Source organism: Neophocaena asiaeorientalis, unplaced genomic scaffold (assembly GCF_003031525.2).
Source record: "Neophocaena asiaeorientalis asiaeorientalis breed wild unplaced genomic scaffold, Neophocaena_asiaeorientalis_V1.1 scaffold830, whole genome shotgun sequence".
Classification (NCBI taxonomy): domain Eukaryota; kingdom Metazoa; phylum Chordata; class Mammalia; order Artiodactyla; family Phocoenidae; genus Neophocaena; species Neophocaena asiaeorientalis.
This window is the reverse complement of record NW_020172177.1, coordinates 394,013-413,914: the sequence shown is the minus strand read 5'-3', so window position 1 is coordinate 413,914 and position 19,902 is coordinate 394,013. Positions and strand designations below refer to the sequence as shown.

The 19,902-nt window shown below is 42.8% G+C and overlaps 1 protein-coding gene across 1 annotated transcript in view; it reads right to left on the bottom strand.

Moving 5' to 3' along the window:
• CD244 (CD244 molecule) overlaps positions 1-17,744 on the bottom strand; it is a 30,403-nt gene extending 12,659 nt beyond the window's left edge. Inside the window, exon 1 of the mRNA XM_024757666.1 lies at positions 17,485-17,744. Within this exon, the coding sequence (XP_024613434.1) occupies positions 17,485-17,545 (61 nt within the window). The 5' untranslated portion in view covers positions 17,546-17,744. The remainder of the gene's footprint in view (positions 1-17,484) is intronic.
• Between the last annotated feature and the right edge of the window lie 2,158 nt (positions 17,745-19,902).

The window sequence follows — 19,902 nt, the reverse complement described above, 5'->3', positions numbered from 1 at the left end:
TAAGATATGGTTCCTGACTCCAGAGAATTTGTGATCTGGAAATAGAACATGCTTTCATGCCACAGCATACATTTAAGGTTGAGATACATAATCATCTAAAGAATTCTAATTCGGATTATGGAAGACCAGATTAAGACATGCTAACCAATGCTCCCACTGAGAATAACTAGAAAAAATGGGCAAAGTAAAAAAGTATGTTGTTAATGGCATCAGAGAGCTAATAAAGCAGTATAAAGTTATAGGGCCAAGATCTGGAAGAAGGAAACTCAGAGAGGTGAAACCAGAATTTTTGACTGCTGCCCCTTGGAGGCATCTTCTGAGTCCATAAAAAGCATCTGAAATGCTGAGAAGCTAAGCAGAGCTTACAATAAGCTCAAGGAACTAAGAGAACATGGAGTTCAGGAACCCCTTGAGAGGAAGTGGGTATACCTAAAATCCAGCAGATTTGGGGTTTGTACCATAAAGGTCTACACACTAAGAGTAAGGGTGAAGAAGAAATAGGCCAAGGACTTCCCTGGTGGCACAGTGATTAAGAATCTGCCTGCCAATGCAGGGGACACAGGTTCAAGCCCTCGTCCTGGAAGATCCCACATGCTGCAGAGCAACTAAGCCTGTGCACCACAACTACTGAGCCTGCGCTCTAGAGCCCACGTACCATAACTACTGAGTCTGTGTGCCACAACTACTAAAGCCTGCTCACCCTAGAGTCCATGCTCCACAACAAGAGAAGCCATCGCAATGAGAAGCCCGCACACCGCAACGAAGAGTAGCCCCCGCTCACCGCAACTAGAGAAAGCCCACGCACAGCAACAAAGACCCAACACAGCCAAAAATTAATGAATTAATTAATTTAAAAATAAAAAAAGAATCTGCCTGCCAATGCAGGGGACACCAGTTCGATCCCTGGTCCATGAAGATCCCACATGTCATGGAGCAACTAAGCCTATGTGCCATAACTACTGAGCCTGCACTCTAGAGCCCGCAAGCCACAACTAGTGAGCCTGTGTGCCACAACTACTGAAGCCTGCACACCTAGAGCCCATGCTCTACAATGAGAGCAGCCACCGCAATGAGAAGCCTATGCACCCCAATGAAGTGTAGCCCCCAGCTCTCCTTAATTAGAGAAAGCCCATGTACTACAACAAAGACCCAACGCAGCCAAAAAGTTAATAAAAAAGAAAAGAAAAGAAATAGGCCAGCTCTCACAGAGATTGAAGCCCAGTTTTGAATAATTTCAACCCTGAATTGGATTAACATTATCTAATATCTCTAGTATTTCTAATCTGACTAGAGGCAAATATAAATTATTTCTGGAGGAAAATAACAAAAACCAGCGCATTAAACTATTTCTAAAATTTTTCATACAACAGTGTCCAAAATGAAATAAAAAAATAAACAGGCATAAGAAGAGGAAACATGTCCAAAAACCAAAAGAAAAAATAGAAATAAATCCAAGGGACATCTAGATAATAGTGTTATCAGCCATAAACTTTAAAGTAATTTTGTTTAACATGTTCAAGGAAATAAAATATGTTTGAGAATTACAGCAGAGAACTAGTGTGATAGAAAGCAAAATGGCTATGCTCCCTGAAATGTGACTTTGCAGCTCCTTCCATCATCAAGAGATAGAGTTCACTTTCCCATCTCTTGTAACTGGGCTGGCTTTCTGAACAGAATGCAGTAAAAATGATGTTGTGCCAGTTCTAAGCCTAGATCTGAAGAGGCCTTGCACATGCCTCTTGGAATGTGCCTCTACATGTTCTCTTGGCATGTTGTCTAGCTGACATATAAACAAGACTCAGATAGCCTCCTGGAGGATGAGAAATCACATGCAGCAAGCTGAGGCCTTCTTAGATCAGCCGTCCCCAGTCAATCTGGCAGCTGACCCTATATGCAAAAATGGTGCAAGCTGAAATGAAAATAATGACCCAGTTAAGCCCCGCCCAAATTGCCAACTAGCAGAATCATTGACTAAATAAGTGGTTGTTGTTTTAAACTACTAAGTTTGGAGGTGCTTCATTATGCAGCAATAGTTACCTGAAAAAATGAATTTTTTGGGAACCAAATGAAAATTGTAGGAATAAAATATAAAATAACTGAAAAATAAACTCAACTGAGACCTTTTCTGACCACAACAATATGAAACTAGAAATCAACCACAGAAAGAAAAACGGGAAAAGAACAAACATATGGAGACTAAACAACATGCTCTTTAAAAACCACTGGATCGGGCTTCCCTGGTGGCGCAGTGGTTGAGAGTCCGCCTGTACTACTAAGTTTGGAGGTGCTTCATTATGCAGCAATAGTTACCTGAAAAAATGAATTTTTTGGGAACCAAATGAAAATTGTAGGAATAAAATATAAAATAACTGAAAAATAAACTCAACTGAGACCTTTTCTGACCACAACAATATGAAACTAGAAATCAACCACAGAAAGAAAAACAGGAAAAGAAAAACATATGGAGACTAAACAACATGCTCTTAAAAAAACACTGGATCGGGCTTCCCTGGTGGCGCAGTGGTTGAGAGTCCGCCTGCCGATGCAGGGAACATGGGTTCGTGCCCCGGTCCGGGAAGATCCCACATGCCGCAGAGCGGCTAGGCCCGTGAGCCATGGCCGCTGAGCCTGCGCGTCCGGAGCCTATGCTCCGCAACGGGAGACGCCACAACAGTGAGAGGCCCGCGTATCGGAAAAAAAAAAAAAAAAAAAAACCACTGGATCAAAAGCGAAATCAAAGAAGAAATCAGAAAATACCTGTAGACAAACAAAAATGAAAGCACAACCTTACAAAATCTATGAGATGCAACAGAAGCAGTTCTAAGAGAGAAGTTCATAGCAATACAGGCCTGCATCAAAAAACAAGAAAAATCTTAAACAAACAACCTAAACTACCACCTAAAAGAATTATAGAAGAACAAACAAAACCCAAAGTCAATATAAGGAAGAAAATAATGAAAATCAGAGAGGAAATAAATAAAATAGAGATCAAAAAAAAACAATAGAAAAGATCAATAAGTCCAAGAGCTAATTTTTTGGAAAGGTAAACAAAATCAACAAACCTCTAGCCAAGGTCACCAAGAAGAAAAGAGAGAGGACCCAAATAAACAAAATAAGAAAAGAAAGAGGGAAATTTTAACCACAGATACCACAAAAATACAAAAAGATTATGAGAATACTAATAGTTATATGCAAACAAACTGGACAACCTGGAAGAAATGAACAAGTTTGTAGAAACATACAGCCTGCCAAAACTGAGTCAAGAAGAAACAGATCATTTAAATAGACTGATCACTAGAAGTGAAATAGAATCTGTAATTTAAAAATGAAACAAAACAAAACTCTCTGCAAACAAAAATCCAGTACTGAACAGCTTCACTGAGGAATTCTACCAAATATACCAAGAAGAACTTATACCTATCCTTCTCAAACTATTCAAAAAAAATTTAAGAGGAGGGAATACTCCCAAATTCATGGCTTCTATGAAGCCATCATCATCCTGACACTGAAATCAGACAAAGACACCACAAAAAAAGAAAATTACAGGCGAATATCTTTAATGAACATAGATGCAAAAATCCTTAACAAAATATTGACAAACTGAGTCCAACATTACATAAAAGGGATCATACCCCATGGTCAAGCTGATTTCATTCCAGGGTCACAAGGATGGTTCAACATACATAAATCAATCAATGTGATACACCACATTCATAAAAGAAAGACAAACCACATGATTATCTCAACAGACACAGGAAAAGCATTTGACAAAATTCAGCATCCATTCATGATTTTTAAAAAAGCTCTTACGAAAGTGGGTATAGAGGGAACATATCTCAACATAATTAAAGCCATTTATGACAAACCCACAACCAATATAATACTCAATGGTGGAAAGCTAAAATCCTTCCTGTTAAAATCTGGAACAGGGCAAGGATGCCCACTCTCACCACTTCTATTCAACATAGCATTGGAAATCCTAGACACAGCAATCAGTCAAGAAAAAGAAATAAAAGTTATCCAAATTGGAAGGGACAAGGTAAAATTGTCATTATATGCAGATGACATAATACTATATAGAGAAAGCCCTAAAGACTCCATACAAAAACAACTAGAACTGATAGATGAATTCAGCAAGGTAGCAGGATACAGGATTAATATACAGAAATCAGTTACATTTCTTTACATTAATAATGAAATATCAAAAAAGGAATGTAACAAAACCATACCTTTTAAAATCACACCAAAAGAAAAATAAAATACTTAGGATTAAACCTGACCAAGAAGGTGAAAGACTTATATGCTGAGAACTATAATACATTAATAAAGGAAATTAAAGATGATTCAAAGAAATGGAAAGATACCCCATACTCTTGGATTGGAGGAATTAATATTGTTAAAATGGCAATACTACTCAAAACAACCTACAGATTTAATGCAATCTGTATCAAAATACCTATGATATTTTTCACAGGACTAGAACAAATAATCCTAAATTTTGTATGGAATCATAAAAGACCCAGAATTGCCAAAGCAATACAAAGGAAAAAGAACAAAGCAGGAAGCATAACCCTCCCACACTTCAGATAATACTACAAAGCTACAATAGTCAAAATAGTGTGATATTGGCACAAAAACAGACATATGGATCAATTGAACAGAATAGAGAGCCGAGAAATAAACCCACACACCTGCAGTCAATCATCAACAAAGGAAGCAAGAATATAAAATGGGAAAAAGACAGTCTCTTCAGCAAGTGGTGCTGGGAAAGTTGGACAACTACATGTAAATCAATGAAGTTAGAGCACACCCTCACACCATGCACATTGAAGTAGTCTCTGCCCAGATGGTGAGTAGTGGGTTGGAGAAGGAAAGTCAGGCTCCGCCCTTTACTTGAGCCTCCTCTGCCACATGGATTGACTCTTCCTTTAACAAATGATTTCTCTGTAACAGGCAATGATGTTTGACAGCATTTTGACCACAGTAGAACTTCTTTCAAAATTGGAGTCAATCCTTTCAAGCCCTGCTGCTGCTTCATCAACTAAGTTTATGTAATATTCTGAATCCTTTGTTGTCATCTTAACGATTGATTAAATTCACCATCTTATATGGGTGCAGTTTGTGGCACCCCAAAACAATTGCAATAGTGACATCAAAGATCACTGATCACAGATCATCATAACAAATATAATAATAATGAAAAAGTTTGAAATATTGAGAGAATTACCAAAATGTGACAAAGAGACACAAAGTGAGCAAATGCTGTTGGAAAAGTGGAGCTAATAGACTTGTGTGACACAGGGTTGCCACAAACCTTCAATTTGTAAAAAACTCAGTATCTGCAAAGTGCAATAAAGTGAGGCTCAATAAAACGAGGTATACCTGTCTATAAAGAATTCCTAAAAATCAGTAAGAAATAAACTGACAACCCCCCCCAAAAAAAAAAAGGCAGAAGACTAGGACAGGCACTTGGCAAATAAATGATACCCAGTTAACCAACAAGCAGCAAAAAGGTTCCCAACATTGTTGGATATCAGAAAACAATGAGACCCTACTATATCCCCACCAAAATGGCTAACATTTAACAGACTGAAAATTCCAAGTGTTGACAGGGATGAGGCACAACTGAGACTCTGATTCATTGCTAATGGGAGTGTAAATTGGTACAGCCACTTTGGAAAACTGACAATATCTTTTAAAACTAAAGTTACATATGCCCTATAACCCAGGAGAATTTGTACATACTCAAGAAAGTTACATATGACCTATAACCCAGGAGAATTTGTACATACTCAAGAAAATATATACAAGAACGTTCATATTGGCTTTATTCATAATAATTCAAAATGGGAAACAACCCAAATATCAGTCATCATTAGATGAATAAATAAATCATGTTAGATTCATATAATGGACTGTTACATAGCAATGAAAAAGAATAAACTGGGACTTCCCTGATGGCGCAGTGGTTAAGAATCCGCCTGCCAATGCAGGGGACATGGGTTTGATCCGTGGTCTGGGAAGATCCCACATGCCGCAGAGTAACTAAGCCCCTGTGCCACAACTATGGAGTCTGCACTCTAGAGCCCACATGCCACAAATACTGAAGCCCGCGCTCCTAGAGTCGGTGCTCCGCAACAAGAGAAGCCACCACAATGAGAAGCCCATGCACCGCAATGAAGAGCAGCCCCCACTCACCCAACTAGAGAAAGCCCGCACGCAGCAATGAAGATCCAATGCAGCCAAAAATAAATTAATTAATTTTTTTAAAAAAAAGAATAGACTACTTCTACAAGCAAAAATGTGGATGGATCTTTTTGACTTGGTTATTAATAAAGGAGCCAGACACCAAAAAGTATATAGTGAATGATTCTACTTATACGAAATTCAAAATTAAAAAAAAACAAATCCATGGTAAGAGGTTAGAATATTGGTTGACTCTGAAGAGATTATCAAGTAGGAGGGGACACAAAGAAGACTATTGGAGTGCTAGAAATGTTTTACATCTTGAGATGGGTGGTGGTTACATGTACATACATATGTAAAAGTTCATCAAGCTATTCACTTAAACTTTTTGTACATTACTGTAAGTTATATCTTGATAAAAATACAAAATGTAAAAAAGGAGTAATTACTACCTCTCAGAGAGCTGTTCTGATCATTAAACTTAGTAAAATGTACTTTGATAAGAGCAAAGTAAGATGTTGCCACTGTGGAAACATTACCACAGCAAGAGTGGAAAAACAGGAGATTTCTGCACTCACCTTTTGGTGAAATATTAGAAAATTCTTCCTGATACTTACTCAAATGACAACCAGAAATCAGTGTATCAGAAATTCTCACAGGTAAAATAGACTAGAGAATAGGTTGGGCAAATTTACAGATTAACAAAGATGTTCTAAACCTAGGTTCCAGGTACATCTATAAGAATCAGTGAGCCCCTTTGAGGCAATGAGAAGACTATTCACTCCTATATTCAACAATTATTTATTGAATACTCTCTGTGTGTCAGGTATTGCTCTAGGGAGGATATCTTAAACTCAACACTTGACATTTGGAGCCTGTTAATTCCCTGTTGCAGAGGAAGCGGGAGCCGTCCTGTGCATTGTAAAGATGTGTAACATCATCCCTGGTCTCTACCTGCTAGATGCCAGCACCCCTGCCCCATTCACGACAAGCAAAAAGTTTTTAGACATTTCCAAATGTCCCCTGGGGGGCAAAATTGTCCCCAATTGAGAACCACTGCTCAAGGGCATTGGACTAGAGGGGTGAGCAAGAGATACAAGGTCCCTGCTCCCATGAAGCTTACACTCCAGTTGGGGTACGCACCATAAATAAGTGAAAAATGAGACAAGATCCTTTCAGAGAAGCATAAGTGCCATGAAGGTAGTTTTAAAAGGTGATATAACAGAGTGACTGGTAGATTCATGGCCAGAGAAGACCTCTCTGAGGAGGTGACATCTGAGCTAAGAAATGGTAGAAATGAAGGATCCAGCCAGGCGAAGAGCTACAGAAAAAAACATTCTGGGTAGGGGGAACTGCAACTTCACAGCTCCTCTGGGGACAGGGAATCAAGCAGAAGGTGCAGCCCTTAGGCAGAATATTAGAGATAGAAGAACTAAGCAAGATGGTCTTAGTGGTTGGCAGCATTTGCAAAGAAATACATACATATGATAAGTCTTAATTTCCTAGAAACAGGACATCACCTTCACAGACTATAGAAATGGGAGATGATAAAACAACCAAATTACATTCAAGAGATTAACCTAGGCAAGTAGAGTTGGGGACAGTTGCAAATAGAATGGTACACAGAAATATAGAAATGCCCCCCATACATAACAAGCAAGTGCTAAAGGAAGATATGGAACTCCCAAGACTGGTTAACTGGCAATAGCAGTGTCAGTCATATGAAGGGTCAAGGGTAAGGCTCAGTAGAGAGGGAGCCACACCAATGGATACATATTTCATTGGCCAGGCACTGGGCTAAGTAATGGGTATCTAAAACTCCACCCCATCTAAGGCAGAAAAAGGGCCGAGACTACAGATGGATCTTGAGTATCCCAGAGGAGCCAACTCCAAGACCAACATGAAATGCCAAGTTTAAGGGCTCCAGGTTGGGTGCCAGAAATGCTTGCCACAAAACCAAAATCTATAGTGCTGGGCAGGATTTTAAATAAGAAATGAAAGCCAAATCATAAGAAGAGAACAGGACCAAAACAGAAGCATATAAGTGTAATATGGGAGCAGTGAACAGCGAAGGTTACTGGTGCATGAATGAGTGCATCTTGCCCAAAGGCAGGGAAGAAGTTCAGCCAATACACCAAATAAAGCTTTCCAGGTTGCTCAGAGTTGGCATCTCTTATGATTGCTGTTGCCCATATCATATCTGTAAGTAGATATTTGTAATATCACTATTTTGGAGAAGGGGACAATTAAGGGCACTGGGCAAAGACGTAAAGGAAAAGTTACAATCTCTGTTTTACTGTGCTTACAGTCTAGAGGAAGATAAACCTAAAACAGCCAACTAAGACTTGATGTGAAATGTGCTATGGGGGTATGCCCAAGGTGTGACACAAGCATAAGGAAAGCATGCTCTACTCTTCCCTGGGGCATTAGGAGTGACTTCCCAGAGGAGGTGAGCTAGGCACTGCCTGAGGCACCCAGGCCTACCAGGCGGACTGAGAAAGGAGTATGGAAGAGGGCATCACAGACAGAACAGCAGCATTGTTACAGACACCCATACTTCTGGCTTATGGGTCTGCTAAGGATGGTAATAAAGCTCTCTCCAGCAGGTCTGGAGAGTGGGGTGATAGAACATGAGTTTAGTTTTTAGGGGCTTGTGATGGTTTTATTTTATTTTTACCTTTTGTAAAATTGAGAGGTAGCACAAATATTAAAGGGTGCCTAAAATATAAATGCATAGTATAATGAATAATTATAAAGTAAACTCCTGAATAACCACTATCAGATCAAAACATAGAGCCTTCATTCTGGTTCTCCTTCATTGTGACAAAACTGAATATAGGACTTCCCTGGTGGCACAGTGGTTAAGAATCCGCCTGCCAATGCAGGGGACACGGATTCGAGCCCTGGCCCGGAAGATCCCACATGCCGTGGAGCAACTAAGTCCGTGCGCCACAACTACTGAGCCTGCGCTCTAGAGCCTGCGCACCACAACTACTGAGCCTGCGTGCCGCAACTACTGAAGCCCACGCACCTAGAGCCCACGCTCCGCAACAAGAGAAGCCACCGCAATGAGAAGCCCACGCACCGCAATGAAGAGTAGCCACCACTCACCGCAACTAGAGAAAGCCCGCGAGCAGCAATGAAGACCCAACACAGCCATTAATTAATTAATTAATTAATTAATTAATTTTTAAAAAACTGAATATAGAGTGTACAGGGAATGATTAAGTTATGAACTAAACTATTAAATTATTAAGGAATCAAATATGTGATCTACACTCCTGATGCTATACTGCCATTGTCGTCATTTTTTAATGATACTATTCTATTATATTTTCACATAAATTGTATTAGTTTATACGCTTAAGAAGGGTTTGTCTCCAACTAAAAAGGATCTAGGAAAGAAGCTACCGCAGGAAGAACACCAGCTGTTATTTTGGTTTGCTGGTTTGGTTTTTGTGAGATAATGGAAATATATACGTTATTCTCTCCCCCCAGTTCCTGGCACAGAGTTCCTGAAATCCTTATAATTTCTCAGTGATAAAAGCATCTCTTGCTTTAGTATTTAGTCTTTGACCCCATCCCTGACATGGGGCTCCTAAAACCTTTGTAAATTCCTAAGTAATGAGAGCACCAGGAGCATCTTTTATTCTATTAAGATGACTCTGGATGAACTCCTGGGTGGGAGGGGCTGATCACAAAAAAGGCCAAGCCATGATTAAAAGCTTGGAATTTTCAACCCCATTCCCCACCCTTCGGAGGAGGGATAGAGGCTGGAAATGGAGTTAATAGTTAATAACTGATCACCTCTACATGAGGAAGCCCCTATAAAATCCCAATAGCACGAGTTTAGGGAAGCTACCAGTTTGATGAACCCCAACTCCAAGGGAACAGAAGCTCTCTTTCAGACCTTGCCCTATTTATCTCTTCATCTGGCTGTTCATCTGTATCCCTTATCATATCCTTTAATAAACTGGTAAATGTAAGTAAGTGTTTCCCACTGTTCTGTGAGCCACTCCAACAAATTAATTGTATCAGAAGAGGGGATCACTGGAACCTCTGATCTACAACCTGGGCTTGAGACTGGTGTCTGAAATGGCAGAGGGAGGTAATCTTGTGGGAACGAGCCCTTAACCTGTGAAATCTAACAGTCTCCGGGCAGATGGTGTCAGAATTGAGTCAAATTGTAAGACACCCAGGTGGGGCCACAGAGAGTTGCTTGGTGTGGGGAAAGAACCACACACACATTTGGAGACCAGAGGTATCAGAAGCGAAGTGTTCTGTATGAGTAGTAAAAGAGACACATGGGAAAGAAAGACACAGTAGGGAAAAACTGGATGGTATTCCAACATAGATTTTTAAATGGGAGGATAATGAACTAAGAGTGGAAAGCCAACAGAAAAGGAGCAGTTGAAGAAAGAACAGAGATATCGTGAACTGGGCAGGTCCTGGATGACCTACCAGATGAAGCCGTGATGTCCAGAGCACACGGGGAAGGACAGACCAAGGAAAGGAGGAGAGCTCCCTAACGCAGAGCAGAGGTGAATGTGGTCATTTATGGGCACAGATGAGGTCAGTTGATGTTGAGGGATTGTTGGTGAGGTTGGCAGAATCCCTAACTGGGGCCTCCATTTACTTGGAGAAGGAGAGTGTAGGCTGATAAAAGCTATGATGATGGAACAGGATCCTGAAGATATGATGAAGGTTTGGAATCACCCCTTTGGAGAAAGGGGAAAGCTGTGGATCAGAAACAAGGATTCCCAGGACAGTGAAGGTTGGAGTGGGAGGATACAGCAGAAAGATGAGTGGGCAAGGTACTGTGTACTGGGTATTGTGACTGAGGCAGAAAGACCTCTGTCCCTGTCCCAGAGGGGCACATATGCCAAATGGAGAGACAAGAAATGGCAGTATGAAAAGATAATTTCGGGCTTCCCTGGTGGCACAGTGGTTGAGAGTCCGCCTGCTGATGCAGGGGACACGGGTTCGTGCCCCAGTCCGGGAAGATTCCACATGCCGCAGAGTGGCTGGACCCGTGAGCCATGGCCGCTGAGCCTGCACGTCCGGAGCCTGTGCTCCGCAACGGGAGAGGCCACAACAGTGAGAGGCCCGCATACCACAAAAAAAAAAAAAAAAAAAAAAAAAAGATAACTTCAACACAAATTCTCACATGCTTAGTGAGAGGTGGAGGAGGCCCCAACAAGTGGTGGATTGTTCAGAGCAGAGAGGCCACAGCAGATTCCAGTGGTCAGAGCAGGCCCCAGGGCTGCTGCTACCTCTGTTGTTACCACTCAGCAGCTTTGGGGCCTCTCTTCCGGTGGTTAGGAAAGAATGGGGTGAAACAACTCTGCAGAGGGAGGGCAGAGGTCAAGTGATTAACTCCACCACCTCCTCAGGAAGAAGAGGGAAGCCAGCACAGAGGACGGTCAAGCAGATGATCTGACCCAGCAGTGAGTCCCGCTCAGCCCCAGAGCTGGGTGCAGGAGCTGCAGCCTCCAAAGTCTCACGGTGTCCACCGTCAGCTCGGCTTCCTCTGACCTTGACCTGCTGGTCAGAGGAAGGGTGAGATGGGAAGAAGGTTGAGGCCTGAGAGCCTGGGAGAGGGGACAGGGGAGAGAAAAGAAAACTTTCAGAAAAGTATAACTTCCCCCAGCCAACAAAGGATGTTGAGGTTTTCTCAGCTCGGGGTTATGTCACCAGGCTTGGAGTGAAGGCAACAGAAGGGGTTCCTGATGGGGTCTGGGTGGATAAAGCTCAGTGAGATCCCAGAAGTGCTGGGGCAGGGCCGGCCCTAGTCAAGGCAAAATTATAAAGTAGATAAAATCCCCTCCAGGTCCACAACCCAATTCATCACCTCTCTTCTTCTTCACCTAGCCCCACCCTGGGGGGCTTCTTCCTGACTATACTGACTCCATCTCTCAGACGATGCAACCCCTTACCTCTGTCAACTTACCTAGGCTATGTCCGACTCTTTGTATCAGTTAACTGAATCATCCCATTTGTAATACTGTCTTTCTCCAAGATGACAAGACCATCTGCTTCTCACGTCTCCTCGTTCAAACCTGTTTTCCCTACTTCTGTTTAGGCTGTTCCCTCTGCTTAGCTTGTCCTTCTACCTTACCCCTATCTCCTGAACTCTTATTTATCCTTCAAGGCCACTTCCCCAGTGTCCCTACCTAGAAGGACTCTCCATCTTCTTTGCACCCTTTGTGCTCTAAATGTATCTTGCCTGTCGGAGACACTTAGCTTTAGCATTTGCTGTCTTCCCTTAGAGTGGATATTGTAACAGGTCTGTTTTCCTCTAACTATCTGAAAGATTCTTAAGGATGGAACCAATGTGTGTTTCATCTTTGTTTCCTCCACAAAATCTTGCATGGTTCTTGGAACATAGTAAGGGTTTAATGAAGTGTTCAGTTGATTAATTAATTAAATTCAGCTCCCAGAAATGACTCTCATGTAGGAATTTCGTGCAGTATACCAGGGAAACCAGAACAGACATGGTTCTCTTGGCTTTGACTTTCACCATTCAGGCTCCACACCCCTGCACTTTCATTTCCCATTTGCACGTCCTCAGAACACAAAGCTGATGGCCCTGAAACTTGGAACTCTCACGCACTGCTTGCTTCAACCACTTTGGAAAACAGTTTGGCAGCAACGACTAGAGGTATATCTACATACCCAGTGATTCTACCCCCAGAGATACACCCAACAGACATGCATGCACTAAAAGGCTCAGAGAGGACTCCCCTGGTGGTCCAGTGGTTTAAATTCTGAGCTTCCACTGCAGGGGGCGCGAGCTCCATCCCTGGTCAGGGAACCAAGATCCCGCATGCTGAGCAGCTTGGCCTAAAGGCTCTTAGCAGCGTGATTATAATAGGGAAAAAAACCTTGAAACAACCCAAAGGTTCATCAATGGTAGAATAGATTAATAAACCATTATATAATCATACAATGAAATACAGCCATGAAAACGACCAGCTGCAAGTGATAGCAGAGATAAATCTCATCAGATGTTGAGCAAAAGAAGCCAAATACAAGAGTATATACTTTATGATTCCATTTATATACAGGCAAAACTAACCAATGATGTTAGAAGTCAGAAGAGTGGTTGTATTTGTGGAAGAGGGTGGAGGTAAGGAAAGGAGGGAACATGTGGTAAACACACAGGTGTTTTCACTTAACAACTCATTGAGATGTACGTTTATAATTTTGCACGCTTTTCTGCACACATATCATGAAGACAATGGCCCAGCTATCTCTGGAGGGATTTCTATAGAACTGGTTCCCTCCAGTGGTGCTGCAGCCCTGAGTTCTCTGAGTCCTGATCTCTCTCCTGTGGACAGATACTTCACTATTCACACTTTGTCTGAGGGGGAGTACAATAAGGAAAAGATGGACAAAAATAAATCCAGCCTTTTTAGAACATGTCTGGATCCCAGCCAGAGCAGTTGCGATCAGTGACTCCTTCCTGAGAAGTGAGTTTCAACACAACCTATGGGAACAGCCTGCAGCCTTCAGAGCTAATCTGTGAGATGCTGCCCCTGCCCCTTTTTTTTTTGTCCAGCACATCTCACCCCAGACCTTGTGGTCCCTGGGCATTTATAGCCTCTGGTGTGTCCTTTGTAGTTTCTTCAGAATGCATAGCCAAAATCTGAATTTAGTATCCAAAATGAACTTTAGGACCCAAGTCCACTCTTATGGGCAGTGATTTGAAGGTCCCCGGTCCCCAAACCATCTGACCCCAAAATTATCCCAATCTTCCTCTAAGATGCCTGAAAACAATTCATTTATTCTTTCATCTAACGTGTTTTGAGCACTTACTGTGTTGGGCACTTCGTTGGGCACTAATCACAGCTGTAATTATGTACTGATGGATAAAAATGGTGTAGGCTCCATAAACAAAGGGGCCGTGTACTTAATCACTACTGAATCCTGCATATCTTGTCCAGCACCTGGTGCAGAGCTACTCAAAACATATCCAGGGAAGGAATGGGAATAGAGAGGGAGATGCTATTGTGAAAACAGACTACTTTACATTACGATGTAATCATGTGATTCACTGCCTTGAATACATGTTTCTTTAAGTTAAAAATGTTGAAGTCTCCCTAAGATCCTGGTTATGATAATGAGAAACCCTCAGAAAAGGGTCACACATTAAAACTTTATCATCTTATCTGAAGATTCTCTAACTCACTTTCTATTCGATTAATTAAAGTCAACACAAGATTGCTGAATAGTCTCTCCTCTTTACTCTGACTACAAAACTAAGTGAAATATATACCCTGCCTCCAAAGAGTTGACTAACATGAGCATTCATTTGGGAGGACTTGTTATAACTCAGCATTTCTCTAAACACTTTATACACTATATCTCATCTAGTCCTCACACATCCCCCAGGAAGCAGGCACCGCTGTTAACTTCATATTATGAATGAAAAATTGAGAAACAAGAAGTTAGTTAACTTCCTCAAGGCCACAGAGGTAGTTAGTATTTACATGCTTTAAAATCTAAAACAGTTTTCCCAACGAAACTTTCTGGTAGGCAGATAAACTCACTTTATTCCATGGATTATTTAAAGTACTCATTTATTCAATAAATACATAGTGAGGGTCTACTTGTGCCAGATACTGTTCTAGATGCCGAAGATACAGCAGTGAACAAAACAAACAAAAGCCCTGGCCTCAAGGATCTTACATTCTAATGAGGTAAAGAAGAGCCTAGGAGATAGAAAATAAGACAAATAAGTACACATATAGTATGTAAAATGGAGACGAGCATTACAGAGAAAAATAAACGAAGAGGGAGATAAGAAGTTACAGGATGAAGGGGTTGACATTTTTAGTGGGAAAGATATCACTGCAGAAGTGGTATTTGAGCAGAATGGGGAAGCAAGCCTCATGGCAAATGAGGGGAACACAGCATTCTAAGTGGAGGAAACAGTGCAGAGCCCCCAAGTGGAACGTGCGTGAGGACCAGCAGGCCAGCGTGGCTGAAATGCAGTGAGAAGACCAGAGAGGAAGGGGCAGTGGTCAGGGAGGCCAGATCACGTGGGCCATTGTAAAATGTATGGCTTTTACTCTACGTGAAGTGAGAAGCCTTTGGAAGACTTTTGCAATGCTCAAGAGTGCTATGAGCCTCTTACACATATGTGATGCATATTACATTCTTCAGTAAACCAAGTCTTAGAAAAAATGTTCCACTGTCATACCACCTGATGGGATGCACTGAAAAAGACATGCCATCACTTTCGTGGTATTCCTGCCAAAAGTGCGTGACCTAAGTCTTATGACAAAACATTAGACAAACTCAGATTGTGGAACCCTCTAGAAAACAGCTGACTTGTATTCCACAAATGTCAAATTCATAAAAGACAAAGAAAGGAATAATTGTAGATTGAAGATGACGAAAAAGATATAACAACTGAATGCAATACATGATCCTGATTGGATTCTGGTTGGGGAAAAAAGATGTCGTATAGCACATTTGGGGGACAGTTGGTAATATTTAAATATGGACTGTATGTTTGATTGTATCTATGTCAAATTTACTAAATTTGATCACTGTGCTGATATATGATATGATATGGGAACATCCTTGTCCTTAGAAGATGTGTGCTAAAATAGTTAAGAGTAAAGGGGCATGATGTCTGCAACTTACTCTTGAATATTCCACAAAAGTAATTATTATTATACAGCAATACACACATACCTATATTTGGAGAGAAAGAGAAATAAGGCAAATGTGATAAAATGTTGACAACTGGTGAATCTAGGTGAAGGAAATACAAAAATTCTTTGGGCTATTCTTGCAAATTCCCTGAAACTTAAAAATCATTTTCAATTAAGAAGTTTACAAATTGAACTAAATAAACAGAGCAGTTTCAGGCCGGACCCACAGACACAGGGCATAGAAAGAAGAGAGAGAAGTTCCCTAAGACCAAAGTCCATCCCTCCCTGTGCTCAAAGAATCACTCGCCAGGTTCCCCCCTACCTCCCACCAATGGGTCTTGTCATAGCCAAACCCAAAGAGAGCACCACAGCCCTGGGAATGGGGATGGAGGGAGCATCGTCCTCCTGCCACTTGGGCTCAGGATCTGAGTCAGCCTCAACCTTCTGTCCCTCCCACCCCCAAAGCCAGGCATCAAAGCATGTGGGTCCTACCTCAGCTTTCAAGGCTACTTAGCCCAGGTTCCAACCTAGCTCTCTTACCTAGGATCCTGCGTCTTTGGGTCTCCCCAGCCCACACGCATGAGCCCCAGTCTCCAGACTTCTCTCTCTGCTCCCTGTTCCTTATTACACCCTGCCCTACTCCGCCTGTACTCGTTACAAAAGCCGGAGCCTGGAATGTGTCTTCTTGAAGGATACCAGAGTGCTCAGGGGCTCCGTGATTGAACTGAGTACCCAGGGATGGCTTTTAACAGGCCCTGCACAAATACTTCCTTGTGCCTCTGTTTCTTCCCTTTGCACAAAAGTGTGCCCTCCTCTCACTGCACCCCCCGCTCGTGATGTCCCTCAAAGAGTCACTGATCTAAAATGCAGGCTCCAAGTCTCAGAGCATCCTAGACTTAGGGTTGGAAAAAGAGGGGGAGCCTGCTTCCCACACACACAAACATTAGTTGGCTCAGGGCCCAGCTGACAGTTATCAGTTTGCTATGGAGCTTCCTTATACTGTCTCCTTCTCTTCCCTTCCCCTCACCCTGCCCCCAGACAACATTTTCCCTAATAATCCTCAGGCTCCCATGGCTTCTGGGCTCCTGGGAGAGCTGAGGGATGAGGGACCAGGCCATGCTGGTAAAGCCTCTGTTCTGGCCTTGGCCTCACCCTTCCCCTCTCCCCTCTCCCTTGCCAGGGCTCAGCTCTCCTGCCTCAGAGAATAATCTGTCAGTCTCTGAGCTCCAGTACCCCTACTTGCTTGGAGAAACCCAAGCTCATGGCCACTTCTCCTCTCTGCTGGTAATCGCACCAAATTAGAGGATATTTCCTTTGTCCTTCTTACAGCCAGCAGGGAGGATACTTTCTCCCCACTAGACAGAAAGGAAAACTGAAGCCAGTGGAAAAGACTTACCTTGCCTGAGGTGGCCTGGATTGCTTGGCCAGAGGCGCTTCTCAAGGACCTCCCAACCCACTGCCAGCCTTTGCTCTCTGACCCAGCCTGTCCAGAGCTGTGCGGAACTGTTCAGAGTCACAGTTCCAGGTCACCAATGTAAGCAGCACAACCCAGAGGCTCTAGATGCTGATCTCCCTGAAGGCCACGGCCCCTAGTCCATGCCAGCCCCACCCCTGCCAGGCTGAGCCTCCTTACCTTGGCCCTGATGTCCCTTGATGAGCAGAAAGAGTGTGAGGGTAAGCACTTGTCCCAACATCCCCACAAGACAGAGGGGTCAGGCCGGGCCCTCTCCCACCAGATGCTCTGCCCTGCACAGGCTCAGCAGCCACCCATCAGCAGGAGGCTGACGGAGAGCAGAACGGCCTCGCTCCAGCCACAGTTTCCTCAACTTGAGGCTGTTCTCATTAGCTGAACACTAACAAGGCCGTTGAGGAAGCCCCAGTCCCTGGACCTGGTCTGATAGTTCCCGCAAGCTAAACTTGCAAAGTCTGCCTCAAGTGGGCGGGTGTTCAGAGTTCACAGTGACTCACAAAACCAGCTTCAATATCTTGTCCCAAGCTCTGCCCCAGCCCAGCTGCTTTGTTTAAAGGACAGATGCCCAAGGAATCTTCCAATTCTCTGCATCCTACTGGCAATATGGAGAAACCTACATGGGGGCCAAACAGCCATCATCAGAGCCTGTCCCATCCCAACAGACATTGTGAAGGTGGAGGGGAGAGGGTTTGGGAAGGATGTGGACTGAGGAGTGGAACCCTAGATAAGTGGGTGAAATGTTGAAGAAGACAAGTAAGGGGCACTAGAAAAATCTAACAGGCCCGGGGAATCTCTGCAAGTTGATACCAAAGTTTAAGCATATGCAAATTAAATTTTTTTCTTAAGAATGTGCTTTTGCCCTAGTTTCCTATCTGTACTTCTAAATTCCCTCCCTTCTTCTTTTTCTACTTTCCCGTAATAGTCCTTTATTCCTTCTCTCAGCTGCTCTCACCCAGACAGGATGTAGACCCATGTTTGCTTCCCTCCAGCACGCACTTTGATTCCACCCTCCAGAAAGGCCAGGTAGCATCTGATCCTCTTCACCCCGCCAGGGAGAAGTGGAGGCATCCCACCTTCCTCAGAATGCAATTGCTTTGAGACCACACCCCAGAGTTCTATGCCTTTCTCTTTCTTCTGCTTTCCCCTTAGCAGAAAATACTTTCAGTTCACTTCAGGTCAGTCTTTCTTCTCCTTTTCAATCTTTTGATCCATTTCCAGTCACCCTGTCTGAAGCTGGGCTGAGGGGAGGCAGACTGAAAGCCTTGCCTGCCAAAAAAGGCAACAGTGATATTCCGGATGGAGCACTGGATTTGGAGTCAAAGATGTAGACTTGAGTTCCATTTCAGCAACACACAACCTGTGTGATCCTGACCAAATTATTTTCTGAGCCTGTGGGCTCAACAATACTTGGCTCCCATCCCTTACAAGGTAGTTTCAGAATCAAATTAAAAACTGTACCTGAGAGGATGCGTGTAAAACACTCTGGACAACGGTAAGGTTTTGTTTGTCTTCTTAAACGGAGACCGACACAGATTTTTCCAGCTAATCTAATGGTTATCAGCTCTTCTCTCATTTTTCTCCTCCCAAGGGGCAGTCCTCAGTCCTGGGAAATTTCCTCAGAGTTGATCTGGCCATGCCCTTGACCTTAAGAACTGGTGCTCAAGGCATGATAAAATAAGGAAGAGTAAATTTCCTCTCATTAAAGATGGAGGACAAGGTCCATCTGTTCAAAGCAACTAATGGACAACATTAATTAGGAATCTGGTTCACCACTCCTGACCCCAACACCAACTCCATCCTCTTCCCACCAGTCACATGGATGACCTACCATCCCGTGGAAACTGAACTGGAAGCAGATGTACCACTTTGTGTCTTGTGGCCCTTACCATACTCTACCCCATGATAACTGCTACTTGTTCTACACACTGCCCTGCCTGACCTTGAGCTCTTCTACATGAAGTCTTTTCTCTCCTTAGTTTAGTGTTTCCAGAGCCTGGCCCAGTGCCTGGCTCTTAATGGTTGGTTATAGATTGTTGAGTGCTGAAGGAATGAATGAGTTCCCTAGAGAAAGCATTTCCCTTCCCTCTGAGATACACTGGTAAACTAAGTCACCATGGTCCCTGCCTTCATGGAGTTTATACCTTGCCCTGCAGGATCCTCGTACAAAGAGCCATTCTGTGTAATCCAGCCACTTTAGTATGAAGACCCAAGATGCTACAAAGTCCACATAAACTCAGAAACTCCTGTATTCCCATTTCCCATGCATATTCCCCAGGTCTTTGTAAGTCTTGGACATTTAACGGTCTGTGACCATCCAAGAATGAATGTTTCATCAACCCCCACCCACTCATCCTTCTTTTTCTCAAATCACACTTTCACCGTATTTCAAGGAGTCAAGTTCATTTTAGTATATCCCAGCTACAATAGTGATGAGTCCCCAAATCCACTCACTTCTTTTTTTCTTTTTTTGGATGACCACAACAAAAGCAACAATGATGGCAATTACCAAACACGAAACACACTCATACTATGTCATAATATTGACATTCAGTCCAGGAATCCTCCACTGTAACAGCTCCT